This window comes from Ahaetulla prasina, chromosome 2, assembly GCF_028640845.1.
Source record: "Ahaetulla prasina isolate Xishuangbanna chromosome 2, ASM2864084v1, whole genome shotgun sequence".
Classification (NCBI taxonomy): domain Eukaryota; kingdom Metazoa; phylum Chordata; class Lepidosauria; order Squamata; family Colubridae; genus Ahaetulla; species Ahaetulla prasina.
The window spans coordinates 262,322,507-262,345,228 of record NC_080540.1 but is presented as its reverse complement, the minus strand read 5'-3'; the positions used below and the strand labels follow the sequence as shown (position 1 = coordinate 262,345,228).

The 22,722-nt window shown below is 40.0% G+C and overlaps 1 protein-coding gene across 1 annotated transcript in view; it reads left to right on the top strand.

Annotated features, from left to right (window-relative positions):
* The window catches only part of ADGRV1 (adhesion G protein-coupled receptor V1), a 307,496-nt gene that overhangs the window by 238,364 nt on the left and 46,410 nt on the right, over positions 1 to 22,722 (top strand). Inside the window, exon 86 of the mRNA XM_058172618.1 lies at positions 5,457 to 5,614. Within this exon, the coding sequence (XP_058028601.1) occupies positions 5,457 to 5,614 (158 nt within the window). The remainder of the gene's footprint in view (positions 1 to 5,456; positions 5,615 to 22,722) is intronic.

Genomic DNA, 22,722 nt, shown 5'->3' with positions numbered 1-22,722 from the left:
TGCCACCACGTGTTTACTGGACCCGTGCCCCTCTTGGCTGGTGCTGGCCACTCGAGAGGTGACACGAGGCTGGCTCCAGGCGATTCGACCGCTTCTTTGGTGGAGGTGTCTTCCGGCCGCCTTGAAAGAGGCGGTGGTGAGGCCCTCCTTAAGAAGCCGTCCCTGGACCCGGCTGTTTTAGGTAATTATCGTCGGTCTCAACCTTCGCGGCGAAGGTTGTAGAAATATGGTGGCATATCAATTTCCCTTGCACCTGGATGAAACTGTCTATCTAGACCCGTTCCAGTCCGGTTTTCGGCCCGGTTACAGTACGGAGACGGCTTTGGTTGCGTTGGTGGATGATCTCTGGAGGGCCAGGGATAGGGGTTGCTCCTCTGCCCTGGTCCTATTAGACCTCTCAGCGGCCTTCGATACCATCGACCATGGTATCCTGCTGCGTCGGTTGGAGGGATTGGGAGTGGGAGGCACCGTTTATCGGTGGTTCTCCTCCTATCTCTCCGACCGGTCGCAGTCGGTGTTGACAGGGGGGCAGAGGTCGGCCCCGAGGCGCCTCACTTGTGGGGTGGCCCAGGGGTCGATCCTCTCGCCTTCTGTTCTTTATCTACATGAAGCCGCTGGGTGAGATCATCAGTGGTTTCGGTGTGAAGTACCAGCTGTATGCGGATGACACCCAGCTGTACTTTTCTACACCGGACCACCCCAACGAAGCTATCGAAGTGCTGTCCCGGTGCCTGGAGGCCGTACGGGTCTGGATGGGGACCGCCTACTGCTACCGAATATCTCTCACCGACCCGTGCGCTCTCACAGAGAGGGTCTCCTCAGGGTGCCGTCAGCGCGGCAATGTCGTCTGGCGACACCCAGGGGAAGGGCCTTCTCTGTGGGGGCCCCCACCCTCTGGAATGAACTACCCCCCGGACTTCGTCAGCTTTCGGACCTCCGGACCTTCCGCCGCGGGCTTAAAACATATTTATTTAACTGTGCAGGACTGAGCTAGATTTTAAATTATCGGTTTTAAATTGGGTTTTATTCTATATTTTTAATTCTAAATTAACGGGCTTTTTAGAATAAGTTTTTTAAAATGTTTTTTATATTGTATTTATGTGTTTTTAAATGCCTGTACACCGCCCTGAGTCCTTCGGGAGATAGGGCGGTATATAAATTTGATTAAATAAATAAATAAATAAATAAATAAATTTGTTTAGCAACACTATGTAGCACAAACAGCCAATAAGAAAATTTGGTTGATCAATGCTTATTTCCTGCCTATCAGCTGGAAAAAGAAGCAGGTATAGCTCTTTTGATAAGAGGACCGTAATTCAGGTCTCTGCGGCAATCTTTAAATGGAAGATTTTAGGCTATTTACAGTTGAACAAAAACTACTGTATTGCATTCTGAGATATTATATTGTAAAATATATTGTGGCAGTTGCTTTAATGCTCTTGTATATTTGAACTCACTAAGTACAACAATAAACTTACTTTCATATTATAAAAACTGTTATTAAAACAGAATACCCAAAACTTTGAGAATTCTACAGAAAGTATGACATCCTAAACAGTTCCCAACATTAATATGTGGTCAGCAAAAACAAAAAACAAACAGACACCCAAATAACATTTACTTATATTATAAGTTGTCACCACTCCTCAAGCACAATCAGGTCAGGGATTTGGCATGCAATGGGGAAATATGCAACTGACATTGCAAATAGGAAGGAAAGGCCCACGCAGGAATACGAGATAAGGGTTGAAAATAGTCATGCACACACATTGGACTGAAAGTAGGATATGCATAGAGTCACAATATATGACAGATCCAATAGAGCCCCATCCTGGAGTATATATATAGTCACAGTGACAGCTGCCAGAGTATCAGCATAATCTGGTTTTTCTTTCAATCATTAGCACTACCTATTATTAAACACCACCTAAACTTTAGGGTGCAATAAATTCATAATATAAGCTGTGTAAAACAATATGCTGGGTATTTCACAAACAGGAAATTCATAATTGTCTGAAGAATATTTCGACATCATAATTCTCTCTCTTTACACACACACCCTTTTTATGTGTTTCAGCCAAATCAGCATAGAATCCTAACCAGTATATTTGCAATGATAAAAATGTCAAGTAATAAACTTTGTGCTTGTCCACATTTTATTTTTGTATGCTGCCCAACAAAATGACACCATTATAGTACTATGAAGCTTGCTATATTCTCTGCACTGCAGAGGTATGGTAATATACATTCTTGCAGATGAAAACTTGTTTTCCATAGATTATTACTAAATTTGGATCTTCCATGTGCGACAGAGTTTCCTTCTTTCTTTCTAAAATGTTTAATATTTGCACATATGCTCAGTATATTTTTCATGTGCACAAAGTAATAGTTCTTGAGAGTTACATACAGTCCATTGAGACGTAACATTAATAGAGGAAAATAGAACATTAACTTAGGTCACTTTCATAAGAAAGCTCATTATCATCTATTAAATAATTCTGGTAAGTGACATGAATCCTATGGTGACCTCTGAACTTTGCAATAACTAAAATTGCAATTTAGCAATTTGCTAAAATTGCTAAAAAATAGGCTTTTCCAATTCTGGAGATAGGTCTGCTCAGCATGGTTGCCTTTGGAATACACCATTTATTTTTCAGAAAGCTGTAAAACTCTGGCTATTTTGGGAGAAATTTGAGTACATAAGAACTAATGAGCCCAATAATGGTTTTTACCCCACTTTATCTTTAATTTTTTATGTTAGCTTAATTTTGTTATAATTTACTATTTTCTAACTTATATGTAATGCACTTTTAAGCTATTATTATTTATTATGTGAACTGTTATCCACCAACATACTCAAATAAGCAGGATACAAATCCCATATCTAAATCAAGATTTAGAGCACTACAAGTTCCCCTCTCTCCTATAGGGCATCCCCAGCCATAATATATAACTCACTGCCAAGATAGCTCAGACCCTTCTATGCAATAGATGGATATACCAAAGTGGATTTATTAGTACAATAATTTGTTTGTGTCTGCTTTTTCTCATATTCTTGCATTTTAAAAATAGTAAGGTTGGCAGATGCACACTGTATTTTTTGCAATAGCAATTTATACTATAAATCAACTCTCTTCAAAATAAATCAGTTTAGAAAGGAAAGGACAAAAGATAGAAACCTTCATAATGTTTTATCAACCAGTACAGGATTAGACTTCTAGGTATACTCATTGCAAATAGTAAAGATGACATTGTTATTATGATACTTATTTTTAAAATCTGCTTATAAATACTAAATCTTAATCTTCCAGAAAGATAAAATCTGGTGATTGTGTATTTCGATAAAAGTATGGATAGAAAAAATTAATTGTAAAAGAGAAGTATCTTAATAAAATTTTGAATGGACATATTTGCTCTTGCAGAGTCCCAGTTACAAATAGTCCTTGACTTACAGTTTTTTGCTTAGCGATCATTCAAAATGACAATGCCACTGAAAAAATTGACTTACAGCTGGTTCTTGCACTTATGATAGTTACAGTATCCCCATGGTCACATGATCAAAATTAGGGTGCTTGGCGACTCTCATGTATTTACAATGGTTGCAGCATCCCAGAGTCATATGATTGCCATTTGCAACCTTCCCACGTCAATGGGAGAAGCCAAATTCACTTAATGACTGCATGATTCATTTAACAACTGCAGTGATTCACTGAGCACCCATGGCCAAAAAGGTCCTAAAATTGAGTGCAATTCGCTTAAAAATTGCTTAGCTTCACTGTGGGAATTCTGTCCCAATTGTGGCACAAAGGTGCTTTTCAAAAGGCAACTAGACTTTTTTCTTTGAAAACATTTCACTTCTCATCCAGGAAGCTTCCTAGGTTTTCTTCTCAGAACTGAAGAAGCTTCTTGGATAAGAAGTAAAACCAAGGAAGTCCAGTTGCCTTTTGAAAAAGCACCCTTGGGACAATATGATTTGGATGATTGAGAATCTCCATAGTCATTTGTCTTAATTGTAGTTGTAAGCAGTTATGAAATCCTCCGCGGGTTGCCACTGGTTCACTGCCTCCGCATACGCAGTGCACGCTAAATGCATGCTGTGTGCGCACGCACATACACAGTGTGCACCAAACGCGTACTTCACGTGGAAAAAACAGCCTTTTTAAGGTAAGTAGAACAGCTAAGGGGGGAACAGCTGTGCCGCATGATTTAGATTCATTAGAAAGCATGAAATTTATATTCTAGTGAATATAAATCACAAGGCACAGCTGATCATCGGAAATACTGGTTCAGACAAACCGGTAGCGCTTTTTTTTACTATTGGTTCGTCTGAACTGGTAGCTTTTATTACTACCAGTTCACCCGAACCAGTGCGAATCGGTAGCATTTCACCCCGGTTATAAGTCAAGCTTTTACTGATCAGTATTTCTCATAATTAGTCAGAATTGACCAATGGGGAGATATTCCTGAACATTTAGTGGAGATTCAACATTTTTATTATCTAATGAATGTACAAAAGGGCAACGGTGTGGATGCTAGAACATGCCAATTGCTTATTTTTCTTTCTGATTTGAAAAAAGTGAATGTGGAACAATTGGCTATTGAACTTGGTAAGGAGTCAGAGGTTTATAGACCTATGTTGAAGTTAAAAAAAACTGCTGCTGTGCCTCAATACCAAATTCAGTCCAAAAGTTCTTTAAATACAATTACGTTTTGTGAACCAAATAATGTTGCTATTGGCATTCTATATTTTAAACTACATAAATAAAACTTTACAGTATTCTGGTAAAGTAATCAAACAGTACATTTTTCTACAAGATAAAATATTCCTGGACTAAGTCAATTCTCATTTATTTACATCCAAAGAACTCACCATAATTGGGTTTACAGGAGGCAAGTATTAATAAATTTCAGTTTTGGTTTCCGAATGGGTAAGGTCTAGCGCTATTCACTTCTCCAACTGAAAAAGGAAAAATAGTGGGAGGAAAGTTATTACAAAAGGAAACCCACAATTGTTTTATCTAAAATGGAACCTTTTATTATAGGCCAATCATTTTTGGTTTAATATATGTTTTTAAAGAAATTCTGAATGTGTTAATCAATGATAAATTTACAAAAATGCATTTTTTTTTAATAGTGCTACTAAGTTTGACATTAGATAAATGTACAGATAGGAGGGTTTTTTGAGTGAGTAGCTTTTTTCTATTTGGGAAAACTGCGTTTATAAAAACTTTTACTTTTTTAAAAAGTTTTTTTAACGTATTTAAAAAAACTTAATCCCATTTTGACAATCACTGTCTCTTATAAATTCAAGATATATGAGATAATTAAATGCCATTTGAATTTCCTTTTTACTCTTGAAAATTGTATGGTTAAACAAGGTGTGTGGGTGGCTTCCACACTCCAGTCAGAGTTCCTATAATATTTGATAATGACTCTGTTTTCTTTTTCCCTTTCAGGTGCTTCATTCCAAATATTTATGCAGCTCTTTTTACTGCTGCCCTGGTACCACTAGTATGCCTGGTGGTAGTGTTTGTGGTGTTCATCCATGTTTATCAAGTGACACCGCAGTGGAAAGCTTATGATGATATATTTAGAGGAAGAACCAATGCAGCAGGTATGAAATATGAACTATATTGAATGAAGCCAACAGTTTAGATTTCTCTAAGTTTTAGCTCCTCTAAATATATTGCCTTTTTATACTTTCAATAATGCTATGTTGAGTAAGGTAAAAATGTAGCTGATGAGATATTTTAGCCTGAATGTGTAGCAATACAATAGTAGTAGTTGGTAGTGCTTTATCAGTTTCTGCTTATTTCCATTGTGAAAAATAGAACTAAATTAAGATCCATCAATAGATAGATATATTTTGACCTAGACCAATGAAAGTTAACAAGACCTAAGATTGTCAAGACTAACTTCTAAATCAATTGACTTTAAGGAACGTACTGTTAAAGGAGAACTAAGAACGCATTAAGTAGATTTCTGTCTGTTTATTTATGCTGCATAAGTTACAATGAACTGATTAACCTTCCTACACAGAAGAAGAACTTTAAGCCTGAATTGAAGGTTCGAGGTAGTTTGCACATTTATGTTGGAAAACATTTGCAGAAAGCAAATATTTTCCAAAGGGAGAGATCAAAACCTCCTTGAAGCATATAAAATTGAATTTGGGCATTTTACCCTAGCACAAATTGAAAAATAAAGGTTCCAAATGAGGACTCAATTTTTTTAAAAAACCTATCTAATCCGGCATAAAAGTACTTTAAAACAGTGTTTCTCAACCTTGACCGCTTTAAGGTGTGTAGACTTCAACTCCCAGAATTCCCAAGCCAGCATGGCTAAAACTCTCAGGATTCCCCAGTGTTTAAAGTTGACAGGATTGAGAAACACTACCTCAAACCTTCTTGCAAGTACATCATATCTGTCTGCTCTGCCTGGCAGCCCTTTTCCAGATGTTCAGCAGAGCATTTGTCCTGCTGGGCTACCTGAAAAGCCTTTTCCTTATAAAGCATGATGCCCCGCTGGTGGAAATTACTATAGAAGTAATTTTTCCCAATTACTTGTATAGGGATTATTCTCTATACTATTTATGCTGTTTTGTATTTTCTGTTATGAATTGCACCAGAGATGCTACACCAATTTTGTTGTATATATGATGTACAATGACAATAAAGCAGTGGTGAAATCCAATTTTTTTTATTACTGGTTCTATGGGTGGGCGTGGTATGGTTTGGTGGGCAAGGCAGGGGAAAGATACTGCAAACTCCTCATTCCCTCTCCACTCCTGGGGGAAGGATATTGCAAAATCTCCATTCCCACCCCACTCTGGGGCCAGCCAGAGGTGGTATTTGCCAGTTCTCGAAATACTCAAAATTTCCGCTACCAGTTCTCCGAACTGCTCAAAATTTCCACTACCGGTTCTCCAGAACCTGTCAGAACCTGCTGGATTTCACCCCTGCAATAACAATAATAATAATAATAACAACAGAGCTGGAAGGGACCTTGGAGGTCTTCTAGTCAAACCCCCTGCCCAGACAGGAAACCCTACACCACTTCAGACAAATGGTTATCCAACATTTTCTTAAAAAATTCCAGTGTTGGAGCATTCACAACTTCTGCAGGCAAGTTGTTCCACTGATAAATTGTTCTATCTGTCAGGAAATTTCTCCTTAGTTCTAAGTTGCTTCTCTCCTTGATTAGTTTCCACCCGTTGCTTCTTGTTCTACCCTCAGGTGCTTTGGAGAATAGTTTGATTACCTCTTCTTTGTGGCAACCCCTGAGATATTGGAACTCTGCTATCATGTCTCCCCTAGTCCTTCTTTTTATTAAACTAGACATTCCCAGTTCCTTCAACCGTTCTTCATATGTTTTAGCCTCCAGTCCCCTAATCATCTTTGTTGCTCTTCTCTGTACTCTTTCTAGAGTCTCAACATCTTTTTTACATTGTGGCGACCAAAACTGAATGCAATATTCCAAATGTGGCCTTACCAAGGCATTATAAAGTGGTATTAACACTTCACGTGTTCTTGATTCTATCCCTCTGTTTATGCAGCCCAGAACTGTGTTGGCTTTTTGGTCATGTATATAGTAGTATATATAGCAGTATATATATAGTAGTATAGTTTTTATAGTCAATAAAGACTATACTACTATAGCATGGTTAAAACAATCTTATACAAAACCTCCCAACCATCACAAAACATGTTTTGAATAACATTTAGCCAAAAAAAATGTAAAGAAATAAAACCAGAACTGCTCCTAGACAAAATACATTTTCAATCTAAATCCATGCAGAATCTTTCTCTAGGTGCCCATGTTAAACTAATATAAAAGCATGTGATGATTCCCAGCTGTCAGAGGTTTTCTGAAGATGGATTGAAAATAGTCCTTTGGGTTGCATTTAGAAACAATAGGAAGTCAGTGTAGATGTTGGAGCGATATGACTGACATGGAGAACAGGTGGAAGGAAGGGGAGAATGGCTGCAGTGTTTGATAAAGGACACCTGTTGGGTTTGAATGTCACTAGGATGTTTTCAGATATAATGCTCATATCTCCTTGTAAAGGTCAAATATTTGTGTTAAAGTTCTCCTTTTTTATTACACAGCCCTTTGGTTTTAATGGTAGCTTTACAATTTTTAGTCTCTTTCACACTTTGCTGAAGATGATATATTCCTTGCTACATGCGGTCATCCTTTTGCTGGCTTGGCAGCATAGAAAGGTCAAAGGATGCCATTTTTTAACATGCATTTAGGCACTTGAGGATGAGGAGAATTCAATGTGTCTTCTCATTTTTGATAAATGATATAATTGAGATAATTAGACTTGAGATAGCTATATAGAGAAGATATGTATGGGGAAGGGTTGTTAATGAAGCAGAGATTTCACTCTGGTTCTTGCATATTTGAACTATGCAAATCCAAAACTATTTATTTATTTTATTTATTTATTTATTCATTTTGTCACAACAGTATATATAAGCATAAGCATGAAAGTAACTATATAACATATAAGCATATATATAAGTATGTAATAATTATCTTAATTGGATATAATGAAAGGAAACAATGGGACAGGAACGGTAGGCACGTTTGTGCTCTTATGCATGCCCCTTACAGACCTCTTAGGAATGGGGTGAGGTCAATAGTAGATAGTTTTTGGTTAAAGTTTTGGGAATTTTGAGAAGAGACCACAGTCAGGTAGTGTGTTCCAAGCATTAACAATTCTATTACAGAAGTCATATTTTCTGCAATCAAGATTGAAGCGGTGAACATTAAGTTTAAATCTATTGTTTGCTCTTGTATTGTTGTGATTGAAGCTGAAGTAGTTTTCAACAGGAAGGACATTGCAATAGATGATTCTATGAGTTAAACACAGGTCCTGTCGAAGGCGGCGGAGTTCTAAGTTTTCTAAACCCAAGATTTCAAGTCTGGTGGCATAAGGTATTTTGTTGTATTCGGAGGAGTGGAGAACTCTTCTTGTAAAATATTTCTGGACACGTTCAATTGTATTGATGTCTGAAGTGTGGTATGGGTTTCAGACAGGCGAGCTGTATTCAAGGATTGGCCTAGCAAATGTTTTATAAGCTCTGGTTAGTAGTGTAGTGTTTCCGGAGAAGAAGCTACGTAGATTAGGTTTACAACTCTTAAAGCCTTTTTTGCGATGTAGTTGCAGTGGGCTTAAGTTATTATTAAGTGCACATTTAGAAGTATGGATTTAAAAATTGGTGTCCTTTATTTTTTGTCTGTCTAATGGTATGCAGGGAATGGGAAACAAGAGGAAGAGCTACATATGAAAGATATTTTGGTCCACAGAAGAACAGGGGTTTTGGGAAGCATTTCAGAAAGAACCCTCACTAATTTTCAAGAGGATGGGAATAATATGTTCAGCTTGCAAAACTCTGTTAATATAACCTTACAATAAAAATACAGCTAATATTCATTGTTATGCTTCTTGTCTGGACTTCCTCAAAAAGCTAACACTTGCTTGATGGTGGAATCAACAATCACAAACTCCTCAGTAGTAATAAATCAGCAGATAGCAATGATTTACCAGGAGTTGCTAGTCAGCTATAGTCACTGATGATTTTGAAGGCATATTGTTAAATTTCTTCTTTCTTCTTCTAGATATCAATCATACACAGATGTAAATAGAAAATGGTAAAAGGCTGTGTTTGCACAGTATACAGACCAAAAACATACCAGCCATCCTGGCATATTGTTCAGATCCAGCCCTTGTGGCTAATTCATTCTTCTGTACATTATGTAAATCCAGAAAAAAATGGATTTAGTAAACTGTGGTTGAGTAACCATGCATGCAAATATGTGATCACAAAATGGAGGTTTCCCCTAGTAAGGATACTACCTGGTGACTTGACCACTGATGTACTTCTTATAGGAATTTAGCTGTTTAATCACTCCAATCATCTCTTTCTAACGGTGAATATATTTTGCAGCCTGCTACAAACTAAATTATACAGGGTCAGAGGGCTTCCCCATGTTTTAGAGGAAATAACACTTAACTTGAGGAAGTAACACATAGGGATTTTAAACAACAAAAAATTCAGTCCACTATGAAGCAGTATGGACATATGTTTCTGGGAAAAGTTTAATAACTCAGATAATTTCTAAATCCCCATGTATTTTAAACATTTTAGTCATATTTTAAGGGTAGCATTTGCTTCACTTAAATGCCTCTAAATAACTGAGTAGTTTTTTTATGTGATATTAAATACATTTAAAATATTCGGGATCTTATTAATATTATTTGCATTTGTTTTATTTTAATGAGCCTATTTCTACACATGGGAGGAGCTTGCTAGCGAATTTACTGTTGGCGTAAACCATGGACCCTGAAATGCTTTTCTTTAGTCAGAAAAAAAACTAGCGTGATGTAATCCTAAATATACTCTCACACACATTCACATATTCCTGTAGTGAAATTAAAATGGAAATTCCGGTTCTGCTGAAAATTAAGTTGGCTAAGAATAGCAGTATACACTATGATATAAAAGGCACCTCCAAATCAGCAGCTCTTCATAGTGTGACTAATTTTTAATATTATTAGCTGCCCCTGGTCATGTATTGACATGGGCAGCCATATAAATCAAATAAATCCCAGGGCATTCAGATAGGGCTTCACATATGAATAAAGAGGATTATGCAGAGATCTGAGGGACAAACTTTGATTCAGAGTGTGTATAGCTGCACATATAGCACTTTACAACGGTACATTTTTTTCTGTGGTTAAATGATAGCAGTGGCATGATTATAGGAAAATATATAATGCTTCCAATAGATGCTATGGGCAAGTCTATGTATGCTCTGAATCATCTTTAGCTTTTGATCTCTCACAGCTCTACCTAGGTATATCCATGCTTTTGTTCATTTTGTAAGATAGACTTGAATAATAATTCTCATGACTTTTGTTGTCACAATAAATATCATGAGGCAAAATGGATTATGTGTAATCAGCCATCAGTGGCAAGAAAATAAGATGAAGGAGAGAGTTGCTAAGTGAATCACATCTGACCTATTTTAAAATCAACTTGTAGCACAGTGTATTAATATGAAACAATGTTGATTAGATATGTGATGTCTACTGTTTTTTTTTAACAGAAAAAGAATATTGCTTGGCAATTAAAGCCATGATGCAACGCACATAGCAATAGCATTAGCACTTACACTTATATACCGCTTTACAGCTTTCTCTAAGTGATTTACAGAGTCAGGATATTGCCCCCAACAATCTGGGTCCTCATTTTACCCACCTCAGAAGGATGGAAGACTAAGTCGACCTTGAGCCTGGTGAGATTTGAACTACCAAGTTGCAGGAAGCCGGCAGTCAGCAGAAGTAGCCTGCAGAACTGCACTCTAACTGCTGTGCCACCATTCCTCACATGCTTGTGAGAATGACATTAATTGATCTGTATATATGTTTGCGGGTTTATTGTGGGTGACACACAACATGTTATAATCAGAGGTGGAACCTTCTTCTTCTGCGCATGCGCGTTATGGCGGCTTCCTGAAAATCTCGTGGAGCCGGCGGCTGGAAATCCTTGGCACGATGCCGTTCAGCCGCTCGCCCAGCTGCCTGGCTTCGGGCTCCGGTCTTGCCATCTTCTCGGCCATCGGGAGCGAGGTCCTTGGGCCTCTTTGAACTCCCGGTTGCCGAGTACGGAGTTTGTTTTCCGGCAGCGAAAGGCGGCGGCGGCGGCCATGTTGGGGGGGGCTGAACAGCGGCTGGAAGTCCTCGGCTACGATATCCTTTAGCCGCTCGCCCAGCTGCTTGTCTTCGGGCCCCGGTCTTGTCATTCTCTCGGCTACCGAGAGTGAGGTCTGCGGGCCTCATTGAACTCTCGGTTGCCGAGCACGGAGCCGGAGTTTGCCCTTAGGCAGCGAACGGCGGCGGCCATGTTGGGGGGGGCCTGCGGAGACGCCCGGCATGAATCAGCAGTTTTCGGGCCGTTGTGGCCACAGATATCAACTGGACACCAACAAAGGACACAAACAATGGCTGAGGCGCCCGAACACCGACGGAGGACGTTAATGGTGGTATGCTGGACACGGGTGCTCGGGTTGCTATTAAGTTTTGGTGCTGGGGCGGGACTCGTATGGGCATGAACAACGCCCCTCCCCTCCCCTCCCCTCATGGTCATGGACTGGAACATCGTTGTCTCCCTACTCTGACTTTTGTTATGCCCTGCCAACATTCCATAATCGTCATCAGCGGTTCACCTCTCTTTGAGCTTTTTTATCCCAGCAGTGACGGAGAGGTGGTTGGCTTGGACAAATTGGACAATTTGTTACAGCAGCAGAGCGGCATGTGGGGCCATTTTGGGTCCAGAGGATAATCTGCCGACGTAGGGGTGGAGACATTGACGGCGTACATCTTGACTAAGGATGGACATTTTGCCACGACTTTTGGGCCTATTTCTCCATGAGATATTCATTTGCCGATCTACTACGACTGCGAGGTTCCCCGCCTGCAGGAATGGCCCTCAAGCTATCGAGGGCTTACCTTAACGAAGGGTCTTGGGACCCAGAGAGGTGGCATCTGACTAAGAAGAATTTGTGGGGTTTTAAATAGTTTTTAAATAAGGGTTTTTAAGGGGAGGGTTTGACGGGTGGGGGAGGACCCGTCGGGAGGATCCAGCCCCTGTGCTAGTTCGCGACATTCGCCATCTTGTCTGAAGGCAGGGGAGGGCGTTCCAGGTTTAGAGGGCTGTTCGATCTGTACGGTAAGTGGGAGAGGCAGATATGGCGGGGGGCCGTGTCGAGTTATGGGGGCACGTGCTCGAAGTTTGAGGCGATCACGTGCTCCGGCCCTCAGTCCCTACCCGTTCCTCGGGTGGCCATGATCCTCAGAGCTTGGACCTTGGCTGATGCTATGTAATGCCCGGTCCGTGGTTAATAAGGCTCCCCTGATTTGTGACCTTATTCAGGGGAGGTCCGCGGACCTCATGGGCATTACGGAGACCTGGTTGGGCCCTGAGGGGGGGGTCCCCCTTGTTGAGATGTGCCCTCCAGGCTTCCGAGCATTTCATCAGCCGAGAGTCCAAGGTAGGGGTGGGGGGGTGGCGGTTGTTATTAAGGAAGATCTAGAGCCGAGGGAGACCACTGTTCCTCAGATTGCTGGCTGCGAATCCCTCTGTGTGCGCTGGGGCTATAGGAATCAGTTGGGCTTGGTGATCGCGTACCTGGCTCCTTGCTGCGTGACCACAGCCCTGCCCGAGCTGTTGGAGGTACTGGCTGCTGTGGCGGTTGAGACCCCCAAACTTATAGTTATGGGGGATTTCAACTTGCCATCGGTTGGCCTGTCATCAACGGCAGCTCGGGAGTTCCAGGCTTCCATGACGGCCTTGGACCTGATTCGAGTAAATGATGGCCCTACGCACACAGGGGGAGGCATGCTAGATATGATTTTTATCTCTGGACAGTGGTTAAATGATCTGGTATTAGATGATTTAGTAACAGAACCAATGTCATGGTCGGATCATTTCTCCTTCGCCTAGACTTCGAACCGCTATTCACCACCGCAGGGAGACGGAACCTATCGGTGGTTCCGTCCCAGGCGCCTGATGGACCCTGAGAGGTTCCAGGCGGAGCTTGGGCCATTCCTGAGGATCTGGCCCCACGCACGACTGAGGAACTGGTCGTGGCCTGGGAGCAGGCCGCGGCCGGGGCCCTGGACCGTGTCGCGCCTTTGCGGCCTCTGACCCGGCGTAGGTCTCGTCCGGCCCCTTGGTTCTCCGAGGGGCTGAGGGAGATGAAACGCCGGAGAAGACGCCTAGAGAGCACCTGGAGGTCTAGTCGCTCCGAAGCTGATCGGACACTAGTTAGGACCTATACTAGGACCTACCTAGTGGCAATGAGGGAAGCGAGGCGCTCCTACGCCTCTACCCTCATTGCGTCGGCAGATAACCGCCCGGCCGCCCTGTTTCGGGTGACCCGCTCTCTCCTACATCAGGAGGTGCGGGATGACCCTTTGCAGGGACGAGCTGAGGAGTTTAGTGGTTATCTATACGATAAAATCGTTCAGCTGAGGGACGGCCTAGACCGAATTTGGGATGATCCAAGCGAGGGAGAGGAGGCACGTCTTGTTGAGCACATTTGGGATGAGTTTGACCCTGTGGCTCCCGAGGACGTGGACAGGTTGTTGGGGAGGCTTCACGGCACGACATGTTTACTGGACCCGTGCCCTTCCTGGCTGGTACTGGCCACTCAGGCGGTGACACGAGGCTGGCTCCAGAGGATTATCAACGCTCCTTTGTTGGATGGGGTTTTCCCTGCCGCCTTGAAAGAGGCGGTGGTGAGACCCCTCCTTAAGAAGCCCTCTTTGGACCCAGCTATTTTGGCTAATTATCGTCCAGTCTCCAACCTTCGCTTTGTTGCGAAGGTTGTAGAGAGTGCCGTGGCGCGACAGCTGCCCCAACACCTGGATGAAGATGTCTATCTAGACCCGTTCCAGTCCGGCTTCCGACCCGGATACAGCACGGAGACAGCTTTGGTCGCATTGGTGGATGATCTCTGGAGGGCCAGGGACAAGGGATATTCCTCTGCCCTGGTCCTATTAGACCTCTCAGCGGCGTTCGATACCATCGATCATGGTATCCTGCTGCGCCGGTTGGAGGGATTGGGAGGGGGAGGCACCGTATATCGGTGGTCCCCCCCCTATCTCCCCGCCCGGCCGCAGACGGTGTTGACAGGGGGGCAGAGGTCGACCGCGAGGGGCCTCACTTGTGGGGTCCCTCAGGGGTCGATTCTCTCGCCCCTGCTGTTCAACATCTACATGAAGCCGCTGGGTGAGATCATCAGTGGTTTCGGGTGAGATACCAGCAGTACGCTGATGACACTCAGCTGTACTTTTCCACCCGGACCACCCCAATGAAGCTGTTGAAGTGCTGTCCCGTGTTTGGAGGCTGTACGGGTCTGGATGGGGAGAAACAGGCTCAAGCTTAATCCTCCAAGACGGAGTGGCTGTGGATGCCGGCACCCGATTCAGTCAGCTGCAGCCGCTGGCTGTTGGTGGCGAGTTACTGGCCCCAAAGGATAGGGTGCGCAACTTGGGTGTCCTTCTGGATGATCGGCTGTCGTTTGACGATCATTTGACGGCCGTCTCCAGGAGGGCCTTCCACCAGGTTCGCCTGGTCCGCAGTTGCGCCTTCCTTGATCGGGATGCCTTATGCACGGTCACTCATGCGCTCGTTACCTCTCGCTTGGATTACTGTAATGCTCTCTACATGGGGCTCCCCTGAAGTGCGCTCGGAGGCTTCAGTTAGTCCAGAATGCAGCTGCGCGGTGATAGAGGAGCTACACGTAGCTCCCATGTAACACCGCCTCCTGCGCAGACTGCACTGGCTGCCTGTGGCCTTCCGGGTGCACTTTAAGGTGTTGGTTACGACCTTTAAAGCGCCCATGGCTTAGGACCTGGGTACTTACGGGACCGCCTGCTGTTACCATCGCCTCCCACCGACCCGTCGCTCCCACAGAGAGGGACTACTCAGGGTGCCGTCCGCCAAACAATGTCGGCTGGCGGCCCCAGGAAGGGCCTTCTCTGTGGGGCTCCACTCTGGAACGAGCTTCCCCCGGGCTTACGCCAAATTCCTGACCTTCGGACATTTCGTCGCGAACTCAAGACTCACCTTTTTATCCGCGCGGGGCTGGCTTAAATTGGGATTTTAAATTTTAAATTTATTAATTTTAAATGGGGTTTTAGTAGAGTAAATTTTAATCATTGGGCTAATTTAAATAAGTTTTTTAAATGGGATTTTAAATTTGTATATTGTATTGCTGGTTTTTATTATGCCTGTACACCGCCCTGAGTCCTTCGGGAGAAGGGCGGTATAAAAATTAAATAAAATAAAATAAATAATAATAAATAAATATTCAGCAGGTTCTGACCAGTTCTGAAGAACCAGTAGTGGAAATGTTGAGTAGTTCGGAGAACCGGTAAATACCACCTCTGACTGGCCCTGCCCATCTATTCTCTCCCTCCTGAATCCCAGCTGATCGGGAGGAAATGAGGATTTTGCAGTAACCTTCCCCTGGAGTGGGGTGGGAATGGAGATTTTATAGTATCCTTCCCCTGCCATGCCCACTAAGCCACACCTATCAAGCCACACCATGTCCACCAAGCCACGCCCACAGAACTGGTAGTAAAAATTTTGAATCCCACCACTGGTTTCAATAATCTGGAACTATTTTTGGTTCAGCCATTTTCTGTAGCACATATACTCCCAGACTTTTTTTTGTTTGTTTTTGTGCACGCTATGACAAATTTCTAGTGAATCGTACTACTTTTCAGCAAGGAACTCACTTAAAAATTATATTGATCAACTATTAACTTTGCAAGAGTGATAAAGAATTTCATGGAAGGAACGGAAGTGCCTCTAAGCAAAGAAAAGGTAAACTTTTGGCAGTAACAAATATTTTCACCTTCCAGGAAGGTGTAATTTATTTGGAATGATAAACTCTGGCAACAATCCAACTCATGCATACATATTTTGGAATACATTGGATGCTGAAAAATAGGAGAACCTTTTTTAAAGGAGCAAAGTACTTTTGCTGGTCTTTTAAATCTCAGTTTCCATTTAGATATTGCATGTTCATCAAGTGAGTGCTTGTTTGAGTAGCTTCTTAAGAGTGCTAGAATTTCATTTGTGGAAGATGAATGTTTAGGATATTAATATATATGTTATAATTAGTTCTCAACTTACAAGATAATAATCATTCTTAAGTGGCTTTCGAGCAGTATAAACAATAATAAATAAAAGCAAATTGTTAAAATAAAAAAAGAAATGTCTATAATCCTTTCCCCAGGATAGAAAGGATAGTAGTCCAGCTGATAGGCTTCTTTTAGTTTTGGCTGCCTATTAACTTCTGTCTTCAGGAGTACTTCTTACAATACCATAATCACCAATTGTCTGTGCTTTATGAATCTGGGGAATATTTCAGAACTGGCCAAGTCTCATCTTCTATAGAAGTTGTGAAAAAGACTGACGGTTCACAACTCTAGTTGCTGTCATTCTATTGATTTAGAAACTTTTTTCTATTATAAGCAAATTAAGTTAAATAATTATATTATAATCCAGTATACTAGAAAGTGGCAGAAGAAAGTGACAAATGTCCGCAAAAGAAATTTGGACCAGTTTATTTTGCTACACTATTTTTAAAGAAATAGGGCATCTCCACTAAGGCAACTACAGTCCTTTTAAATAGATTTTCAGCTATTTATCCTCCTGTGTTCTGTTGCTTCATGATTAATAAGTTTAGTTTGCAGAGATCCTAGAAGAAAATCATAGACCAGTAGCAGAAATATTCCCCACATCTTTGGTCTGGTCTCTCTATTTTATGGCTAGTTGCTGTTGAATAGTTGATTTAATAAGTCCCCAAATTAATATCTTCCTGTGCAATGCTTATTCTGCTCCTTGGTTATTAGATAGGTAAGAGCACTAAAATAATTAGGGAGCCAGTTGAAATATATGTGTTGTAAAACTAATTAAAGTCAATAAAAGCTCATTTACAATACTGAAATCAGTTCTGCTGATTTACCCATTGTGGTTGACTTCACCATTACCCACTTCAAAATGAAGTTACGACATGAGGCAATCACTTCACTCTCAGTCAGGCAAACTTCACTTGCCCCCACACATGGACTGTTTTATTTCGGGCTTCATAACATATGTGTAACATATGTGAGCATATGCAGTTCTGTGGGGTGACTCTGCTAAGGTATCTTTTTTTCTAACCCCTTTGAAACTACAGATGAATTCTAGCATTTAACACTTCCTACAGAAAAAGGAAGAGATACCAGTTGTTGGAAAACAAAGAATCATATAGGGCTGATCAGGAAAACAGCCTTTTGGATTGTGTCTAGTGTACTGAAGAATGAAATATGTTAGCCAGCCATTGTCTCCTTTGGGACATCTGTGTAGGAAAGTGTTCATAGGAATGCATTCTGTATCTGTATTTTTGAAGCTTTCTCGAGGTATATGAATAAATTGTCTTTGCAAATTAAAGCAATCTCCCAGAATACTACAAAGTGGAGTTGAGTTGAGGCTGGAATATAAGCCCTACATTTTGCAGTGTTATCACACTAAATTTCATTATCAAACATTTGCATTGTTAAAACCAAACTTCAACACAGAATGTTTTCTGATTCCTGGAATAATAACATTGAAGTTACAAAAGCATATTCTCTTAATTATCTGGAAGGTTTGAGTTGGTTCAAGTTGTTTTCTAAATTGGTTTGGATGTGTTTTCTGCAAAGAATTTTTTTTGCCAAGAGTTTTAAAACTATTTTTATAGGAGCCAAATGGAATAGTAGCTAAAAGAAAAACTCAAGCAGTTAACAGCTTGAGTTATAATCAGTTGCAAAAATGTAAATTATATCTCTCAATATGCATTTCTCTAGTCAGCACTTATTCTCTCAATTTACACTACTTGTAGTAGATCCAAAAGGGAAACACAATTATTTTCGTCGCTTACTCCATGTTGCTCTCCTCCATTCTGCTTTTGTTATTTAAGTAAATTTCTAAAGTTTGGTTAAGGCTAGTCACTTGCAGTATAGGATATATAAAAAAAAACTCATGCAGACAGCTTATGTATGTACAGTTGAGTTTTCTAAGTATCATGTTCATAAGGATTTATTTCAGCTGCACAAATATTTTTGAAAAAAAGAGTTTTATTTTCCATACCTCAGTTCTAAAGATTCTGTTCCTAGCTCTGACTTTCAGTAACAGAAGTAAAACACTCCCATAGATTACATAATATTTATAGATGGGAATGATTTATGTACATATTTCAAGATTATAAATGAATATGCTGAAGTTGGTAGCATAAAATTATTCATTAACTATTCATGTTAAACCTTTTACAAATATTCACACGCTGTATACATTCAATCTAATTTTGTATCTATAAAATAAAATAAGATGTTTTTGCTTCTTGACCTAAGTAACTTTTGGAAGCAAAGTATTTGTTCTGAATATTATTGCAACTGAGACAACAGATTGCTAATAAAACTAAGAATTATAGCAGTATACAAATACAATTGTCAAAAATATTACACCTTTTTATTAGTTTTAGACCACATTAATTTATTCTTACAGTTTCTTAAAATAGATGTGAAATCGTAGATCACTTTGAGTTTAAATGAGGTGCTAAATGAACACAAAATTGCATTATCTAGGATATTCTAACACTTTCTACTAATAAATGTGGTTTCTGATTGCTAGCATTTCACAATGTATTTTTTTGGTTGATATTAAACCATAGTATCAAGATTTTGGCAAGAGTGAATGTAGGGACATGGTGTTGCAATTACTTGCACACTATACTATTTGTTTTTCCACCTGGGCTAGTACTTTTTGAAGAGTAGACTTTAGAAAAGTTGTAGTATTAGCTAACAACCAGAATGCCTTTAGTTATTCTTTCTTACTATTTCTGATTTCTTTTTCCACATTGCATAACATTGCCTACTCAAAAAGTAATAGCATGATGGGCGTAGGTGACTGTATGTATTGACTCTTTGGTTGAAAAGCATTTATTGGCTAAAAATGCTAATTTATAACATATAGAATATCACTTATAATTTGTTTAACAAATAGTATACTGAATTTATTGTTTCACTGGTTTCATTGTTTCAAAAACACTAAGCCAATTTAAATAAATCATATTCTAATTTAGGAAAATATATGAATCTATCCAGCATTGCATGAAACCACACTTTGAATAACTGTTGTTATAAGCAATTCAACTGGATGGGTTTATTTAGATATACATGTCTACTAGTTTTGTTGGCATGCCAAATAGCCCTGTAACCAGACAATAAGAAACGTATCTCATTATTTTGTTAATGTCTCATTGTTAAATTCAACTAGGTTTTGGAACTCCTATCTGCATTACTTCTCTACTTCCAAACTAGCTTCCTTGATTCTCATTTGTTTTCCATTTCTCTTTCCTCTCATACTCTATTATGCCTAAACTCCACTACTACCCTCGAATTTTCTCTTTCCTTCATCTGTTTTCATTTGTTGTATGTTAAAACTTTACTATAACTTGAATGTCAGGCAATTGCAGCTTTTGCCCATAGTTGTCACTTCATCTACTATCTGTTGCCATCTAGTTCTAGTTTTCACAATGAAATTTCAAGCTTATGCTAACTGGTAAGTCATATCAGTATTTGCTTTTCTTCTACCCATCAGTCAGTTCATTTCCAAAAACATGTCAATTCTGAAAAACCATGAAATGTTATATTTTGTGTGCTGGATTACTGTAGAACATTCCCTTTCAAAGCTCTGTAATAGTTGGAGTTAAGTTAGTTCCACCACGTTAGTTCCACTTAGTTAAGTTCCACCACGTGCAGCTTCATTGACTCTAATTTTCAGAGGCCTTTGGCTGGTGTCCATTAAATCTGAACACTGCTGCTTGCCCATAAAGTGACAAAAATATGCTTATACACTCCAATTTCTGCCTGGCTCATTAAGAAATACTAAATGATATCCCCACATGCCAATACTATCTGCTTCAATGAAAAAAGACCTTGTGGTTACTCTGCTTGTTTCTGCAGGTAGACCAGTCATTGTAAACAGATTGCTATCATATGTCATAAATTGTTTGATTCATCCATCTCATAGTAATTCTGGCCCATCTTAAAGAAGAGCACTACCGATAGAAGAGAATATTTGTAGTTCAGATTTGAACTGTGGAGTCCTTGGTGCTCTTTGAGTTTGGTGGTTTTCTTGTAGATACTTCATTACGAAACTAGGTAATATCAGAGAGCATTAAGAACTCCGCAGAAAAGCTCTAGATCTACTCATTGCTATCCATGTATTGAGGGGGAAAACATATTTCTTTGTTAGACTAGACAACAGAGCAGGTTCTCTAAGATACTAAAACTTGCTTGTGTTTGTCATTTGCTTTATTATTGGCACATTTATACTTCAATAAACATCAGAAGGTGACACAGTGTTTTTCTTCCTTTGATTCTCAGTATTGTAGTTTTCATTCCATGTTTGCTTGTTTATTTGTTTATTTATTTCTCTGATTTCTTTGTTTCCCAGTTCCTGAAAGCTCCCATAACTATAATCAAAGTAACATAATGCCAGCCTGATTTACCCCCCTCAAGGGCAAACTAATCCTTCCTTCATCCCCAAAAGCTTTACTGAGAACTACTGCTTTTCAGAAACCCAGTAGAGAGGGATAGTTTAGGTTGCTGATGGAAAGCTGTTTTATATTGCATTGTAAAAATCTTGTAATATCATTGCTACATTAACTATGGCCCACTACATTCTGAAAGGCATGTCCACATAGTTTCAATATTTCAATACCATTTTAATGAAAGTAGCATTATGCTGTTCTGCTGAAAGACCCCCTTCCCCTTTTGGGACATGCATTACAATGCACATTGAAAAGGAGCAGGCTTCATCACAAACAGCATAATGCTGCTTTCACCAATCTGTCCCATTAGACAGACTCTACCCTCACTCACCACCCTTCTTCCAGGATTTTGCTGTATGTACATTTATAGTGAAAATAGTTGAAAACTGCTGTAATTATTGCCATAATTCTACAAGACAAAATTTGCTGGGAACTTTTCAACTTGGATCATTGGCATAAATTTGATTTGCATAAAAATATATGCTCTAATTCATTTCAGTATATATGTATAGTCTTCATTTATATATAGTCTTATATAGTCTTATTAAACTGAACTCTAAATGAAGATATGTACAATCATCCATGCAACCAAAATCCATCGTATTTTTTCCAATGAGACATAGGAAGGCTGCCTAATAAGGAATTAGATCACTGGTCTCTTTTCTATGCTGGCCAACAGACAGTTTCTAGGGCTTCAGATGTTCTTTCTCAGGTTGATACGCAGATATCAGAATCTTCCATTTTCTATTTTCCTTTTCTTGTATTGCACCAGATAGATGGATAATCTCAGAATACACTGAAAATCAAATGCAGAAAGTTAAAAATAGGAGTTCCTATTCCCCAAAGATTTCATCAGGAAATAACTTACAATGTCATATGGCTGCAGTACAGTGCAGAATAAGTACCTATCCTAGACAAAGAATCAAATATGTTAAATTTTAAAACATCCTAAAGAAAACATTATTTTCAGATAGTCTCTGATTCCTTAGACTCAATGCTTGTTTTGATAATGCTTTTGTATCACAGATAGAGCTGCCAAACCTTCCAAAAAGTGTTAAAATTAAGGGCATGCAAACAGCTGCTCAGAATAGGATTAAGCATATGCATTGACTCATATCTAGAAGGGGATTAGCATTTCACATGGTGTAAGAAGTGTATAAAATACCAGATTCAAAGAGTTCCAGTCAAATGATCTGGATGGCAGCACCTTGAAAAAACATCTATGGAAACCTGAAGAGATGCTAATTCAGAATTGACATTATGAGGCAAGACAGATAAAAGGTTTAACTAGGTAACTGTTCACATTTTATGCTGCAAACATTGGAAGCAAGAACCAGTATAAGAGGATTTAGCAATGTTTCACTTCAACCTACCCTTCGTTTGTGAAAAAGATAAGCATTGATTTGCAAAGTTTCATTCTTATGATGATTTTCAGTTGTACTGAAAATCTTGAAGCAATATTTTGTTATCTTGTTGAAAGGTGCCTATGCTGTTTGTTACTAAGTTCCATATATAATTTATTATGTGTAAATATGTGAGTTTGAAAACTGATTATGAACTTCC